At 35.4% G+C, this 18,418-nt stretch overlaps 1 protein-coding gene across 5 annotated transcripts in view; it reads left to right on the top strand.

The window, feature by feature from the left end:
• The window catches only part of HEATR5A (HEAT repeat containing 5A), an 87,691-nt gene that overhangs the window by 3,697 nt on the left and 65,576 nt on the right, over positions 1-18,418 (top strand). For all 5 annotated transcript variants that reach the window (XM_064485875.1, XM_031453543.2, XM_031453541.2 and 2 more), the window contains 5 exons: positions 7,885-8,084; positions 9,377-9,588; positions 10,536-10,644; positions 12,719-12,868; positions 13,660-13,834. In XM_064485875.1, coding sequence (XP_064341945.1) covers positions 7,959-8,084; positions 9,377-9,588; positions 10,536-10,644; positions 12,719-12,868; positions 13,660-13,834 — 772 coding nt within the window. In that variant the 5' untranslated portion in view covers positions 7,885-7,958. The remainder of the gene's footprint in view (positions 1-7,884; positions 8,085-9,376; positions 9,589-10,535; positions 10,645-12,718; positions 12,869-13,659; positions 13,835-18,418) is intronic.

Raw genomic sequence — 18,418 nt, 5'->3', positions numbered from 1 at the left:
AATTCTAGACTAGGCATATCTAGATTAGATAGGTTGTAAATTAGAAGTGAGAACCACAAGAAAAGCTGAGATGTCAGACCACAGAATTAAGGATGAATTTGTGAATGCTAACCAAGGTTAGTATGAACAGTTAGAAGGGGGGAAAAGGCTATAACTAAGAAGTCCTAGGTGGCAGACTGCATTAGCAGCAAATACAGTGATACAGATATTTTGGAAAATGGAGCAATGATTTCTGGCCTCTGCTGAGCTGGGGGAATAGTGGCATTTGTGCACTTTTTGATCTTGTACTAAGTATCCCCATAATGTCCTGCTTTTTAAAATATCTATATTAAATAGTATTTTGGTCACATCCATCACTGTTAGTTGCCTGCTCTGACTTCTTCCTACTCTCACTGAGTTTTCTCCTTCGTTTTTAGTATGGTACTTGACTCTGTCCTAATTAGAATCCAGATAACTGGATTATTATGTTTAAACTAAACTAAGAGTGAACAGGCCTTAAGGGAGAAGAAACTTATCTGAATAAAGTTCATGATCTTTGAAACAATTAGCCGCTGTATATATATATATATATTTTTTACTTCTTGTTGCTGGATTCTCAACTAGGTGCCAAGTAGTAAGATTGCTTATTGACTTAAAGATCAGTGTGGTGGGAGATACTAGAGTAAAATTTCTTTTAAAATTTGCTTTCTAGCACCTCAAAATGTCCAGAATGAAATCTTTCTTCTCAGGGGGAGATGTAAAAGTTGATTTGTAGAATGATGAGTGATAAAAATTGCCAAGAATAGCCAAGGACAAAACTAACACTGTTATTACTTATTGATTTACTGTCTAGATGGAAAGGACTCTCCGGAAATTGATGTCTCTAGACCTCACACTTTAACAAAAAGCCTCAAAGTGCTGGAAACCTAAGAAAAGAGTGAAGTGATAAGAAAAAACAACAAAGTTAGAAGGATTAGGTGCTTCAGCGGGGATGGCAGTAACTGTCAGTAATGGCAGCAGTTAGAGGCTATATGGAGAGACTGTATGAAGTAGCTGAAGGAGCAGGGACTTTGAAACAAGACAAATGTAGGCATTTTCTTCTTTCTTCCAGTTAAATAGCATCTTGGTCCTGGACAAATTTCTTAACTCATTATCCTCATCTGTAAAGTAAGGATGGTAATATCTGAGTTTCAGTATTTTGAAAATTAAATGAGATAGTGAATTAAAAGTTTCTGGTAGCTAAATCTTCAAAAAGCTTTAGTTCCTTTTCCTGTCATTGCCTTATCAGAGTTGGTTCCTGATGCTCAGTCCACCAACACCCCTAATACGTCCTTTTACCCTTCAGGGGTTTTCTATTTTGTAATCCAGAAGGAGAATTGCCAGGGCTAGACTTCAGATGGGGCCCCCATTGGCAGTCCGCTTCACTGAATCCAGCTTCTGCCATTCTGCTCATCCCTAATGGTAACCTGTAGTACTTTGGTAAAACAAGAGAGGAAGGCAAAGGAAATTGCATCCTCACTTCTGGCCCTTTCTTACCCCAATTTATAACTATGTAACTCCTGTTTCTTACTCCATTACAACTTCTCTGTCAAATAGGATGTGCTCCCCAACAGTTTTTGGAGTTGTGTATAACTGCCATTCCTACTGGCTTGTATTATACACTGGTGAGAAGCAACTTTCTCTCCATTTCCACCAAATTTGCAAGATACATTCTTGGAATCTTGCTACACTTAATGTATTTTCATTACAAAGTAAAACAAGGATTTAGTACTGTGCCTGGGGCATGTGACAAGTTATATTTTTGTGATATTACTTAAGAAACATGGACCAAGTTGATTTTATGGGAATTGTATTCAGAATTCCAAAAATCAGATTTTAAAATTTATAATGCAACAAGTCATTTTTAGCCTAGAAAGGGTTTGATATGAAACTTATGAGAAACATTGTTGTAGGTCTGCAGTCTTGACATGCTTAGCTTCTTTTAATTTTAAGTTTGCCTACCTCATCTTTGTTGTTCCTTTTGCTATTTTCCCAATGCTCCCTTTTTGTTTGTTTTGACCCTTATCCTTGGAGAACTTGGGAGATGAAGCCAATTTGTGATTTACTGAAAGGCGTAGGGGGAAATAGGTAGAGAAAGAACCCAAACATAAAGTAATGCTCCCCCTTCCTCCTGCTACCATGTCCTGTTCTCTACTTTATTCTCCTCACATCCTAATGTCGAAAATGCTCTTTTTCCTTTTTTGCCCCAGTGGAAGGGCTACCTAGCATTGAGGAAAATGAATGAGCTTTGTTGCCAAAGAGACCTGGGTTTATTCTTAGCTCTACTGTTTACTGGCATCTAAGTTTTTTCCTCCCATAAAATGGGAACCAGTAATCCCTACCTTGCTTTCTTTCTTGTGGTGACTAGAGATGATATAAATTAAGCACCTAAAAAGTTCCTGGCTCAGGAAATAATAGCCAATATTGTCAGTTTGTGATTTGGGGGTCTGTTGGGAAAGAGAAAGTCATTGCCATTAAACTGCAGCAGGCTATACATGTGTCCTCCCCATTTGTGATGTTACCAAGATGATGCTGACAAATGGTATTGTGAATTGTAAAAGTTAGGAATCTAACAGAAATTTAGTTTATTTCTTGGTTGTTAAGGGTTTCATTTTAAAAGTTTTGAAATCACTAAAAATTTGGAGACTAGTGTAAATAACTCCATCCTTAATGCTTCTGCCCTAAGAATCATTGTTAACGTTTTTGAACCATGATTTGGAAAAGTACTAGGAGAATCTTACAATCTAAATGATTGTTAGAGAAGCCAAACATTTTAAGAAACATGAATATAATAATGGGAAAAGTGCCATACCAAGAAAAGAGAGTATAACAGAGGAATTAATCATGAAGCTTCCTGAAGAAAGGATTTTTTTTTTAGGTAAATTCTAAAGAAAGGAGTACATTGTAAGAAGTAGCAAGATGTTTTAGATTCAGAAATGGAATACAGGCAAGGTTTAAAAATCATGGAGATAAAACTGTTAACTCTAAAATTATAAATGACTTACTTCAATATCCATTTTACCCTGAAGCCAGTTAAGTACAGTGTGTCAGCAATTCAACTTTAGGACCATGTCTAGGGGTATATAAAGTACAGTAACAAAGAGATCTCATTGTTTTCTCTACCAGGGGCAGCCTTCATATAAGCAATATCTTAATTATGACCTAATGCTCCATGTAACTTGTGAGCTCCTGTTTTGTAAACTTTAATTTCACAAAGCCTGAATCACAGGTCAAAGGGAATCTTAGGTCAGGATGGAATGATCCATCTTCTTTCTAGATTAAATCTTCTGAGAGTTCAAAATGAGTTGCCCAGAATGTGAGGATTTTGCTTGAGGATTATTCTGAAAGGCGGAGAGACCCTGCTCATTCTAAAGGAAATACTGCTTCTCCCTTGACTACCTAGGAGAATTTAAATTGAAGATTTTTCCCAGATGAGAGTTACTACTAGAGATAAATTATATTTATGTGGCCCCATGTATATGTCGGAGCAAGCATCTAATTATCAAATGTCTCTTCTTACCATCCTGTGAGTGGCCCTTTCTGCCCTTGGAAGCCCCGGGCTCCTATCCCACTCCCTGGCTTAAGATGGCAGATATACCTCATTTTATTTTACCTTTCTGTCTCTGAACCTTCCATATACCTGCAGCTTTGACCCTCTTGTGTGTGGGGTTCCTGTACTTACAAAATTAAATTTTTTCTCCTGTTAGTCTGTCTTATGTCAGTTTGATTCTTAGACTAGCCAGAAAAACCTAGAAGGGTAGAGAAAGTTTCCTTCCTCCTCAGCAAGCTAATTACTGTTTTGGGTTTTTTGTTTTGTATTTTTTTTTTTTTTTTTTGAAAGGTGTGGATTTTAAGATTTATATATGTATCCTGAAGTGTGGGAGATTCTTGAGAGGCGTTTTTGTTTGTATATTTTTGTTTGCTTTATGTTTTTTGAACAAAACTAAGAAACTAAAGACTGGTGGCTGAGTTGAAGCTGTTGTGATGTCCTTTAGAGGATTGAGAATCAAAGAAAAGTAATTTAAGTATGAGAGAGATGCCAAAACTTTTGGTGCTTTATACATTCTGGAATTAGTTCCATTTACTTCTTAATAGCTTGTTTATTTTGTAAATTGGTCTTTTCATGCTCTGGAAGGAAAAAACTAACAAAGCTGTCTATTTTGTGTTTGATTGTTCTGTTTGATTATTTGTAATTTTTCCCTCTTTTCTCTCTTCAAAATGGTATAATAAATCACTTTGAGAAACTAAAATGGACAAAAAGACGAGGAAGACTTCCCCCTGTAAACTTCAACATATGTTCCCATCTCTACCAAAGTAGATCTATAAACCCTATATAGATACGGTGATCATTTCAAAATGTTTGCAGATACCAAATCATTATGTACTACACTTGAAACTAACATAATATTGTATGTCAGCTATATTTTAATAAAGGTAAGTGAATGAATGAATGAATGAAATCCCTGGCTTCAAGGTGTCTGACAGGCCTGACTGGATGAAAGGGTGGCAGCACAGTAGTTTCTAGTTGTTAAAACACATTTATCTGTAGTCAGATTGCTTAAGTGTAACGACCAGTTTCTGTGTGACTGTAGGAAAACTACTCAGATTCTCTGTGTCTCAGTTTCCTCATCTTAAAATAGGGCTAATTATTCACGAAAATGTAAAGCAGTTAGAGTAGTGCTTAGACTATAGTAAGTGGTCAGTAAATAAAAATTAGCTTCTGTCAAAAATAATGGCAAGTGTTACAGTTGATACAGTGGTTTGATGGAATCTTTTTTCAAGTACCTTGAAAAATATATCACTATATATGTCTACCTTTAATAAACAAATCGCTTTGTAGCCTCAACAAAAATGAAAATGGAAAATAAGAGAAAAGTTAGAAAAATAAGTATTCTTCAGGTATATATAGTCATAGAATTGTGGTTATATTAAAACATACAGTAGACTGGCTGCATTTGTTTTCATCTTCCTAAAGTGAAACTTCAGGTTAGAGCAGGAACATTGTTATTTGCAAAATGCATTTGCTTATCTCATTGATAGTACGTGTGTGGAGATCACAGGTGCATTTCAGATTTAGGGGTTTAATGTGGGCTTGCCAATGCGAATTGTCTGCTTCTTTTAGGAGTAATTTGTATGAGGGATGTATTGGGGGCATTGGAGATAACTTTATGACCTGCTTATGATCTCAAGATTTTCACTGAATTATTTATTATTGCATTGTGTTAGCTATTTTGCTTCTTGATAGATCATTTTACACCACAATATTGCTGCTGCCCAAGGAAAAAATGTCTCTTCAGCAGTCCTGATGGCCTCTGAAAAGAGTAATTTGATTCTTAAGATAGGATTTTGACTTGCCCTAGTGGTTGTAAGAAATTTTCTCTATAATGCTGAGGTTATTTTTTTTTCCCTCACGCAGTCATAGATATTGAGTGCAAACTTGCTTTTCACCTTCTGTGTACTTAATAGGTGTCTTTTGGAAATGATTTTGTAGCATTTATTAACTTCATCCTTAACTGTGTGTGTTTTGGTCAGTTTACTTCAATAATTTAAGAAAGGAAAGGGGGATTTTTTAAACAAGAAGCTAAAACTTCATGTTATCTCTGTAAAAAGTGAAGTTGTTAGCACCATTGATTTTATTGTTCTTGTCCCTTAAAATTGACGTTTCTGAAAATAATCTAATATGTACTTTTTTTTTCTTTTGAGGGCAATTACTGCCAGTTCTTGGGTGATGTGGGGCAGGCAGGCAGGATTACTTGGGAAAGGACAACCCAGATGGCTAAAAAAAAGCACATAGGCTTGAGAAGACAGTGATGATGAAAACTGTCTTGATGTCTGGGGCAGCCTTCTAGTCAGAATCCAGAATTTTGGCCCAAGCCAGAGGACAAAAGTAATGTAAAGAGTAGGGATTGAAAGCCTGAATACCCACAGAAGTTGGCAAATAATGTAAATGAATAAGGTGGTCTAGATGACAACTGTGATCTGCTGGAGAGTCCTTGCTCCTCTTAGATTCAGTCATTCATTGCTATAAGGGGATATGGACCCAGATTTTCATGAAAATCTTGTGTTTAAATGTTAGTAACTAATTCTTCCCTCAATACATATATTGTAGGCCAGATTTGGCCAACAGGGTACCAGTTTGCAGCTGCTGTCTTTTAAAAAGGTTCTTTTAGGTATATAATAATTATGATGATCTGGAACTCTAGGTAATTTTATACCTGTACACTCTCTGAGAGAAATAATGAAAGAAAGAAAAGCCATCCCCATGTCTCCCATCTGATTTTCTAATACGTCTTTACTCACAGGCTTCTCTACAAAAGATGAAGATTTGCTTAGGGAAATATGAGCTATGTATTTTTTATGGTTTAGTTTAATTACCTACTTGTAGCATTCTGTCTGTGTTTGTATGCAGTTCCAATGACCTGTTTCTGTTTAGCTTAGAATTTTATTTATAATTATCAAGGTTTTTTTGATACGTTAATGAATAAGAGTATTTATCTTATCTGTATATACCTTCTTTGTTGTTTAATGTTCTTGATGATAGCTGTTACTCTTATAAGTAGTAATAATGATTTTTTTAAAGCCAGCTTTTGTTTTTTTAATTTCTTTTCTTAAATAATTTTTCCAACTTTTTACTGTGATCTTTTAAAAATGCAGAAAAGTTGAAGAATGGTAAAAGTATCACTCACATACCCACTACTATATTTAACTTAATATTTTGCCATATTTAAATTGATTTACTTAACCATTTGAAAATGAGTTGCAGACATCATGCTGCTTTATATAAAGTATACTGCTGTATACTTTAGCATGCACCTCCTAGAAATAAAAGATTCCATAACCACAAATGCTATCTTACAAATTTGTGTGTGAATGTGTGTATGTATGTATTATATACACATTCTTATATGTTATGTATGTTTTAGAAAGGTACTGGGGTATATCCAGGAGATGCTCATGAATATAAAAAAAAAAAAAAACCTCCTCTGTCTTCTGTTTTTTTTTTTAAGTTGTTTTCTTGTTTCTTTATTTCTGTTCTACATATTTTTTAAACATTTTTTATTGAGTTATAGTCATTTTACAATGTTGTATCAAATTCCTGTCTTCTGTTGATTATTTGTGACAACAGTAGGCTATATTGGATCTGGGTGAGAGTAGATATGATCTTTATTGCTATGATCCCTGGACAACATCCATCCAAGTGCCTTCAAAAACATGAGTTTGCTTTCACAACAAGGCTCACAGAGATAAGGAGACTATGCTGGTTGAGATGGGAATCTTTCCTAAAACTCCCAGCTTCAGGCTACTGCAAGCATAGTCTTTATGGGGGTAGGGGTGGGGACAGATGCTACTGGAAATAAGTCCCTTTGCTCCTGGTTTGTATCTCCAGGTAAACGACAGGTTATCTAGCTGGGCAAAGGCCCAGAGGGATGTCATGCTTTACTACAGTATTTTAGTCAGAAGTCTGGATATTTAGTCATTTGTTAATATGTACCCAAAACCCATTTTATTAGAAGGGTACTTATGGTACAGAGAAAACTGGAAATCTTAACACCTGAGGACTCTAACCTTAAAATTTTCAGGATTTTAATGGAATGTCTCTTCTGCTTAGCAAGATTTTATTGATGAATGTCAGTAATGCTGCTCTATTTTGCCTGTCCTCTAAAAAAGGAGTACAGAATTCAGAGGTGGATTTTGTGTCAATGTTAACTTGGGCTTACTTGTAGAATTTTCCCAGTTTCACCCTAGAGCTGTTGCAAAAGATGTCTCTATTTATTTATGCTTTGTGCTTTTCTGTGGAAGATTTCCAGTATGGCGATTGCTTTCTTTTTCACTCTCCTTTTAAAATGTTATTTTCCTGTATTACAGATCTTTTTCTTAGGTATATTGACTGAAGTTTAATGAGAAGAATCGTGACCAGCTAAGAGAATTTTCTTCAAGGAATGGAATTAGCTCATAGCTTATTGCTGAATGAAGAAGCATATAGTCAACTGGGTGAAGTTCAGAAGGCAGAGTTTATTTTTGATTGGTTGAGATACTTGGAGAAGCTCTTGCTAGCAACCAGCAGGGTGGGTAAAATTTCAAAAACTGTTTTTTGGGTTTTCTTTTAAGTGCCAGATAATGTTTAGTTCCTTTGGTTTGCTTTTCTAGTTCTGTCTAGAATATCCTAAATTAGCTTTCAAAGGCTAGGCCTTATTAAGACTTTATAATGGAATATTAATAAGAAGTTTGTTCTGTTTAAAAAGAAAAGGAAGAAATTAGCCAATGTGTTTGATATTACTTTAAGATACATTAAAAACTAACTGCAGATTACATTGTGTTAGATTTCATTACCGTTATCTTCTGCACCTTGTGTCCCTCCATATGCATAAGTCCTGGTGCGTATAGTGCTAAACAATGTAATGGGAGTTTCCCTTAGAAAAAGGTGTGAGCTCTTTAAGAGGAATATGAGTTGAAGTCTTTGAGTAAATATGTTCCCTCTTAATGAAATGGGTACCAAAAAAAGAAGAAAAAAGAACTAATCTTTAATACCATTTACCTACATTCAGGAGTTGTTAACATTTTGCCCTGTTCGATTGACTGACTGATTTACTGAGCCATGTGAGGTTGTACTTTACTTCTCAATACGTTTGCATACATCTCCTAAAAATAAGGATATTCTCCTACATAATAACAATACCATATGTAATGCAAAAGTGGTACAAAGATGCTACTCATGGAGACATATAGCATTTAACAAATGACAAAAATCCGTACAAAATTAACAAGCATTTGATTCTGGAAGTTTAAGACTCAGTGAACACCTGAATACCATTACCACTGTGATGCTATGTTGTACTTTTTCAGAGAGCAGACAAGTAAAATGGAGTAACATTATAGGTATTTAATGCATAAGTTTGCCAAAAGAAAATGGCACTAAACTTAGAAAAAGATCTGAGTAAAATAGATAACCATCATAAGATCAGCTCTGGGGATAGGTTGCTGCTTACTGATGCAGGTATATACAGGGCAGAGGCTTAAGGACTAAGAAGCTTTAAAATACAAATTTGCTCTACTTTTCAAGCAGAAGAAAGATACAGGAGAAGAAATAGAGCCCTTGTCTTTGTTCACAGAGACCATGCTGTATTGTGGTATATATTTATTTACATCAGAATTTATTTTTTGGAGATAGTAGAGCAACAAGCTACCTGTTCATGACATGTAATGACCACACCACCAACTTACTTGTAGCATTTAGTCAAAATAATTCTGCATTTTTCTAGAGCCTTCGGTTAGTTCTTAATTCTATGAAAGAAAAATCATAGAGGATTGCATGTGATTGTGTTGACTTTTGAGCTGTCTTGTTTACCTTCCTTTCTAGAGTGATGTAAGGGAGAAACAGAAGACTCTCGTTGAACAGCTCCTGTCTTTGTTGAACAGCTCCCCAGGGCCTCCTACCCGTAAACTCCTTGCTAAGAATCTGGGTATTCTTTATAGTATTGGAGACACATTCTCTGTTTATGAGACAATCGATAAATGTAATGATCTTATTCGTAGCAAAGATGATTCTCCAAGTTACCTTCCCACTAAACTGTAAGTTAAAAATTAAAACTGAACATAAAAGAGTCCTTCCTTGTTGTATCATTTTTGTAAAGAACCCAAACTACTTGATAATCATTGAGAAACTGAATGCAAATTGTTGTACTAATTTTTTTTTAAATCTGACTTTCAAAAAGATTTAACATTTTCCCATTGACAGAGAAACAGTTCTTTTAAGACTGGGATATTGTACACCAGAGAAAAACACATTGTAATTGACTGTACAATTTGAAAAAAAAAAGGTATTTTAGACATATTCAAAGCTTAGATTTGGGAATCAAAACTGTCAGATTAAAATTTTAGCAGTTGAATGTTTAAGAAACAGGTATTTTAAATTCTTCACGTTTTGAATGTTCTTTTAGTTTATTGGTTCTTAGTAGTGAAAATTAATAGTAAGTATATAGAAATATACTCTTCTAAGAGCCTAGAAGAACAGGTTAATTTCTTTCTCCACAAAACTCAATTCATTTTATCATGTGTTGCTTTAAAGAAGGCAGTTTGCCATGTTATGGTTCCACAGTAGTAATTTTATAGAAATTTTTTCTTGATCTAATTTTTAGCTTAGAATGTATTTTCCTATGAAGTTTTCAGACTCTTTGAGAACATTGTTCTGTTCCTTATGTCTTTAAGACCATCTTTGATTATCTAATACATGAGGCCCAGTTTTATTAAAAATTGTTTGTAAAAAATTTGAGGGAATGAAATCTTTGGACTGAGATTTAGATTAGTTGAAGATAACATCTTTTTAAAATTCTTGTATTGCAAATTAAATTATTTGATACTCACCTAAGTATCATTCCTTAGGACTTAACAGTAGAATAGATTCCAGGAAATTTTATCCTTTAAAAGTAAAAATAAGTAGTCTTCTTTACATGTGCTAAGATTTTTTTTATTTGTGTTTTTTCATTCATGACTAATTTCTAATTTAAATGTCGTTTCAGTGCTGCTGTGGTGTGTTTGGGTTCTTTGTACAAGAAGTTGGGTAGGATATTGGGTAACACCTTTACTGATACAGTGGGGAATATTCTTAAAGCTGTGAAGAGTGCAGAGGTAAATATAGGTTTTATGGTTTCTAGAGCCAGTAAAAGAGCTTTACCTATGACAGGTATAGTTAGTATGCGTGTAAATATATCCATACATGAAATATTTCTAGGTAATGTACACATGTACTTTGTATATTGAATCTTTATGCGAAAAGCAATAATATAATAAAATTTTGTATGTTGACATAAATTCAAATGGGCAAAAACTAAGGTGTTTATCTGGCAGACCCATCCCTGCTCTCTCTTCTCACATCACCTTTTCTATCTGATCCTATTTACAACTGCCAGAGCCAGGGCTTGTCTGAGGGTCCAGATAGAGTTGCTAACTACTATGTTCCTGATGGATGGATTAGTATTGTATCAGCATCAGAAGAGAGTAAGGAACAAAATCAGGGTGGGAAAGAGTGTGGAGGACATTAGCATGACTAGGATCAGGGTGACCTTTTAATTGGCAGGGGAGTATATTCTCAGCCTTAGCCTCATTGATTTGTTGGCATCATTTACACTGTGAAACACTCTTTGTTTTTGTAGCTATCTCTTCATTGGACTTCCAAGATACTGTAATCTCTTGCCAACTATAGTTTTACCAATCAATTTTGAAATGAAAGCATTTGTATGTTTATATATCAAAAGTTTTACATCTGTGGTCCCTCATATTTAAGGATAACTCAGCACCTTTAAATATAAAATATCATTACCAGTTCCCGTTCTTACCTTACTTAGAAAAACAGTCTAGAAAACAGCTCTGAAGTAATTTATAAAAACACTGGCTGATCACACACTTTTTTTTTAAATATACCAAGGTAGAACATGGGAAAATTCAAATGTAAAATATACTAAATTTCAAAAAGAATGTAGCTAATTCAAGAGCTTTAAGGAGAAGCGAGGTCCATAACATAAAACTAGTGAGAGAATCAACTCAGTGGATCACTTCTCCCCTGAGCAATAGTTTCCTTAGAGATCAAGGGAGGTGATTCAGGGGGAGAGATTGCTAACATCCAGAAATCTAGTTTTATTTAGAAAGACATGTCTGCAAGAACTTTTATTTACTGAGTTATGGCCACCTTAAACTTTTTTTTCTCTTAACTCTGTTGGTTGAGTAATGGACGGCATTTGAAACTGGCATAAAAGTAGCTTAACAAGTTTCCCATTAGGACTCATTTTGTTATGTCCACCTATAATTATTCACTATTGTGCTCCTTTGAACAAAAATAAATTAATAATATTATTGTGAAAGTGATACTTAATGTTGATCTTTCTCCAACTTCAACTTACCTACAGTGGCCTCACTTCCTGGAACAGAGAAAGAATTTGGAGCATTTAGTAAAACATCATAATACAAACAGCTCCTATTTCTTGAATGTTTACTGTGTACCAGGCACTATGGTAACTGGTTTCCCCACAGAGGAACTTTTACTTCTCACACTGACTCAGTGGGGTTCATCTTATCCTCATTTTAAAGACAAGTAAGAACAAGTTAAAGTCTCACAGCTACTAAGGATCAGAGCCGAGATTCAAACCCAAGTCTTTTAAAATCTAAACGCATCCTTTCAACCTGAGTTAAATTAGTCAGACCAATAAATGATAAAATATCAATAGTCGTAAACTCTATTGATCATTTACTGTATGTCAGGCGCTATTCTAAGCACCTCACAGGTAGTAACTCATTTGATCCTCACAACAAACATTTAACAGATAAAGAAACAGATTTGCCCAAGTACGTGTAGCTAGTAGGTGGCAGGCCATGCACTCTAACCATGTTACCTCATTCATAGCAACCGTTTATCAAATGCTTAACAGCATACAAGCTTTGTGCTAGGCATTTTCCGTCATTCCATTTAATCTTCACATCAATCTTAAGAACTTTATTTTGTGTTGAAGTGTAATATATACAAATAACACTTTAAATAGTAAACACTTCATAAAATAGCAGTATTAATGTTTTCTGGTGTCAGAATAGCTTCGTTAATGTGAACAAAAATCTGAGTATTTCTCTAATATATGAGATAAATTTCAATACTTAATGCTGTTTTTCACAGTGCAATTTTTTTCCTATTCCTTACATTTTTCATCATTGATAGTCTCAAGGTCGATATGAGATTATGCTAAGTCTGCAAAATATATTGAATGGACTGGGAGCTGCTGCTGCACCTTGCCACAGGGATGTTTATAAAGCTGCTAGATCCTGCTTGACAGACAGATCTATGGCTGTTCGTTGTGCTGCTGCAAAGGTAAAATGAACAATTGCTAGAAATTAAAGACAACTAAATTTCAGTTTAACCCTGTGAAAACATTAGTAACAGCTGCGTGATCTTAGAGCCACGACTCTGGTGTTCAGATAAGACTGTCTCATTTTAACATATGAGGAAACTGAGGCCCTGGGAATTACATGAATTTCCCAGGTTTCTTAAAGTAGTTAGCAGCACATTGTCGGAGGTGGGGCGTCCAAGTTACCAGCCTCTTGAGTATTTCTTCCACTCTTCTATGCTTCCTCTCTATAATTGTGCAAACTAAAATGTACATGTAGAGTTTGTGTTGTTTGAGAGTGATTTGTTTCTGTTTTTATCATGCCTTCTTTCTTTTTTTTTAGGGGTGAGGGTAATTAGTTTGTTTATTTATTTATTTTAATGGAGGTACTAGGAATTGAACCCAGGACCTCACGCATGCCAAGCAGGCACTCTACCACTGAGCTATACCCTCCCCCTGTCATGCCTTCTTAACATAGCTGTTAGATAGCTAAGTTGTTTATGTTGGCCAGCAGATTGGTTCTAAAGACATTTTTTATAGCCCACTGAATTAGAAATGGGTCTTTCTGCCACCCTATATGGACACATTGCTTTATATAGTGTCATTTTTATGACTTTTTAAAAAGTATTCACTTCTTGTCCCTGCAGTCATTATTTAGGTACTTTGGATTTGTGTATTATTTTTGTTAGATCTTGAAAGGTTCTACAACTTACATAGTTCTGAACCTGACATTTATATTGTTTTTCATTAATTTCTTATTTTTCCACTTGAGTAGTGTCTGCTTGAACTTCAGAATGAGGCCATCTTCATGTGGAGTACAGATCTGGACAGTGTGGCCACGCTATGTTTTAAGTCCTTTGAAGGCTCCAATTATGATGTACGGATTTCAGTTTCAAAGCTGTTAGGCACGGTGTTGGCTAAAGCTATAATTTCTAAACATCCAGGAGCAGGTAATTCATGTAATTATTTTCAGAATGTCTTCCATAATTTTTTCCCAGTTGATTTAGACAAACATATATAACATCACTGCTATCCATTATCACTTTTGAAAAGAGGCAGAGAATCATATAGATCAGTTTTGGTTTGTAAACATTTCTATAGTCCTAAGATTTCATTTTAAAACAATTCTGTAAAAATTTGAGGAAAAATAAAAGAATTCTTAAATAAGTATGCTTTTGAATGTCACTGTCTTCCTCTACATTTTTTTTTTTTTAAATTGTGGCATGTTATCCAGTAAGAGATATGATCTAAATCTTGAGAATTTTTCTTTAAGGAACATGCATCTGATTATATACATTTGGCTTCCTATTGGTATAAGGGAATAATGATGTTAATAATTCCAAACAGCAGATACTTGAAATTTAATATATTTGGACAGTTTACACTGTGTTAGTGTTTATTCCCTATTTATATACCTCTAGGCAGTGAGCGAGGATGGAGTAATTTTGAAAACAAGAGAATTTGCCAGGGTTTCATCTTTAATATATATAAAACATTGATGAATAATTAAAAACTTGCTCTAAAGAATAACAGTCTCACGCAAATGAAAATGGGCTTGTTCTGTAGAACCTTGCTCTTCAAACGTCTGTAGACCAGGGGTACTGGCATCACCTGGAAGCTCATAAAAAACACAGAAACCCAGGCCCATCCAACTTACTAGATCAAATTCCTGTTTTAACAAGATCCCCAGATAACTTGTATACACGTTAAAGTTTGAGAATCGTCGCTGTAGAAATTACTTATTGTTATGTTAGAGAGGGTTCTTTTTTTTTTCTAAGCCAGTGTTTCTCAACCAGAGATGAGAATGAACAGGGAGTACAGAATATCAGAATCACCTGGGGAACATTAACAAACTATGGTTCCCACCTTCTCCAATTGAGACCTATAAGATTAAAATTTATAATAAGATATTTATTTTTATTGTGGTTCTAATCTTATAATTCAGAGCTGTTCAGGGCATTTAAGAGTTTAAAACTTAAGCCATCTAAGAGATTGAAATTAGAAGACATGTTTAATCAAACCCTCTTGAAAATGTGAATTGCTCATTTCTATAGATATATCATTGCATTAGCACACAGTTCAGTAAAAACAAGCAAAATACAAAATTGCGTAACGTATGTGAATATTTAAATGCGTATCCTCCTATAGTACCATTAAAGTAATACCAGCATTTTTGTAATCAGACTAAGGAAAGTGAAAAATCAGCTTCACCCACACTAAAAATTTGGCTTAATCTTTTGTTAGAAATTCTACCGTCTTGCATCTGTAAGTTCTAGGCTTGTATTGTAATTGAATTTTTTCAGACAACTAAAAAGTGACCTAGATGTCATAAGAGATTGTTTTTTTTTTTAAAGAAGAGACTAATAGTTAGCAACATAGTTCTTGATTATTTGCAAAACAAATGCAGTGGAGGTTTGTACAGTCAACTAGAGTATGCAAAGATTATGAGATACCGAACTGAAATGATTTTCCTAGTAAAACCAGCAGGCTTCTAATAGATGCTATATTATACCAAGGCACTTGAAAAGCAGGGATTGAATATGACACTTTCCTAACATTGGGATAAGTTGCCAGGAACTTATGGAATCTTTTAAAGTGACTTCTTGACCGTGAACCTCAAATCATACTCTATTTCCTTTATCCATTCACTCTCCCACTTTCCTAATTGACTATTTTATACCTTCATCTTCTCTCCTCTTACTTTCATTTGATGACCTGTCTTCCATAGGGTGTCCTCCTAAATCTTCCCACCTTCTGGCATCTGTATGCGTATATTCTGACTTTCCCACTGTTATTAGATGAATTATTGCTGCTTCTATTAAATCCACGCATTCAGTATATATTAGAGCTCACCCTCTACCCTGCCTGAGGACATTGCTCTAGGTAGTCTCCCCTCTCCTGCATCAGCCTTTCCCTTATTGGATATTCCCTTCGATAACATGGTTTTGTTTCTCTCATCTTTAAAAAGTTTTTTTTCTTGTCTTATTTCTCTAGCCAGCTGCAACCCCATTTGTCTTCTTCCCTTTGCAGCAAAGTTCCTTGGAAGAGTTCTTGATATTCACTGTCTTTAGTTCCGCTCTTCTTTCAAACCAACTTCAGTTAGGATTTTCCCCCAGGCACTTCTCGAAAACTGTTTATTTTAAGGTCACCAATGACCTCTGTGTTCATCATTCATTCAGTAAATAAAGAAGTATTTATAGGGCCATGATCTGTTCTAAGGATGTGGGATATGTTATTGAACAAAGCAGTTAAAAGCCCCTGCCCTTTGGAGCTTTTGTTCTAATATTTAGCCATAGTAAGTCAGTGGGTAGTTCTCAGTTGTCTTACCTGACCTTTCGGCGTCGTTTAACTCAGTTGACCCCCCTCCTCATCCTTTTTTCGCTTGCCTTTTAGGACCTCATGCTTCCTGGGTTTTCCTTCCTCCTCTTTAGAAATTTCTGTTCAGTCCTTGATGATTCCTTGTCTCCTCATAGAAGAGGCCCATCACCTAGTCCCTGGTCTTCTGCTCTCTATGTATGCTCACTCTTTGATGATCTTATCCAGCCTCATGGCTTAGATACCACCTAAATATCAGGGTTCCTGGATTTATATCTTCAGCCCACACTTCTCTGTCGGACACTGGTCTCTTACATCTTGCTGCCCATTTGACATCTCTATTTGGATGTCTACTTGATGTCTCAAATGAACTTGTCCTAAAGTGAATGCTTAATCTCCTCTCCCCCATACATACACATACCTGCCCTCCTTGGAGTCTTGTAATCTGGACGACAGCTCTGTCCTTGGAGGTGTTCACACTGCGGTTTGTAAAGTCACCCTTGAATCTTCTCTCTCTCACTCAGTAGCTATTCAACTTAATCTAAAATGTACCTAGAATCGGGACTCCTTAGAGAAGTGGCTTACGGGGTTGAGGCAAGGAAAGTCTGAGGATGAGCCTGGAACATCTCGTGCCAAAAAGTAAGGAGCTTCCACTGGCCAAATCCAGGACAGTATTAGAAACAAAATTAATAATGATAGAAATGGATTATACCCTATTACATTAAAAAAGAACCTGTGAGTACATAATGAAAGTAAGTAAAGGAGAAGAAAAAGGTCTTTTTATGGTGGAATACCAACCAAAAAATTTAGAAGTAATGATTGTTGGATACTGACCTTTTTTACAGTTATTATAGTAATTATTTATGCAGATAGGAATCTTCAGTGCATTCTTAGATAAAGGTTTGGTGGGTTACAGGTTATTTGTGCTGTCTTAAAGTATCAGCACACAGGTGGCATAGTAATTACAAAAGGAAAAGTGATATTTTACAGTGGACAAGACTGGCGGACACTTTATTCAGGTGTTCACAGATAGTGTCACCAATGTACGGACAGACTGACACCAAGACTGACGCTGCCTTTGGATGTTATACACTGAGAAGGCTTACAGCATTACTTACGTAATTCTCTTGAGGAAACCCTGGACAAACTCAAATTGAGGGCTTTTTCTATAGATAGAACTAGTCATACATGTATTCGTCAAAAATGAGAATATGATAAGGGAAATATGGTGAGTGAGTTTAGATGAAGAGTATATGGGAGTTTATTTTACTATCATGCAGCTTTTTGTATTTTGACTTTCTTTTCCTAATAAAATCTTAAAATATATATGTATAAGTATGTATATCCAGACTCAACTTTACTGTAGCCACCTTGGCCTAAGCCACCATCACCTCTTGCTTGAATTACTAAATTGTTACTAATGGTTTTCCCTACTTCTGCCTTTGTCCTCATCTACAGTGTTCTCAGCACAAAAGCAAAGTGACAGGTCATATCACTCCTCTTCTCAACATTCTTCACTGGCACCTCCCTTTACCCACGACCTTCTAATAATGGTCTACAAGGTTCTATGTCCTCTGCTCTCTCTTTATCCTTCCACTCTGGCCTGTCTCCCACTAGAGTCCTCCGCTATTCTGTCCGTGTGGCTCTGCCTCAACTCACTAGGCATAAAAAATACCTGCTCTGTTTTTTGCATGACTTTTAATCGCTGTCCTTCATACTTGGTCATTTGTTAGTCTCTCTTTCCTAGAATTTATGATTCACAAGGGCATGGATTCTGTACTGTTCACTCACTAATGTTTCTCTCCTAGATGCCAGTACAGATTTTCATCTGTTTGACATGGTGATCTCTAAGGCTAGATCTAAGGAGTAGATTTTTAGGCTAAGGAGTAGAATTTTTTGTTCATAACTTTGATTAACAGACGTTTATTTCTTCATAATGTGTATGATTGTTTCTGACCATTATTTTTTCAGAAGGATGAAAGGGAGAAAACAGGTTCTTTTTTTTTTTTTTTTGAGGAATTACTATTCCCTAGATATGCACAGGGAGAAACTCAGCTGTGTCAAACTGAAGACAAACTTAAAACATCCTGCCTAATTAAGCTCTTAATTATTGCAGCCTAAGAGCTGAGTGAGCAGTTATAGTAATATTTAGCTTTGGTTTCTTTAGAGACTGAGGATATAATAGAAGTTGTACTTGCAGTTGAGAACTTTTAAAAAAC

The sequence above is a fragment of the Camelus dromedarius genome, chromosome 5, assembly GCF_036321535.1.
Source record: "Camelus dromedarius isolate mCamDro1 chromosome 5, mCamDro1.pat, whole genome shotgun sequence".
In the NCBI taxonomy this organism is placed as follows: Eukaryota; Metazoa; Chordata; class Mammalia; order Artiodactyla; family Camelidae; genus Camelus; species Camelus dromedarius.
The sequence above is the reverse complement of the archived record's forward strand: the minus strand, read 5'-3'. Positions and strand labels throughout refer to the sequence as shown.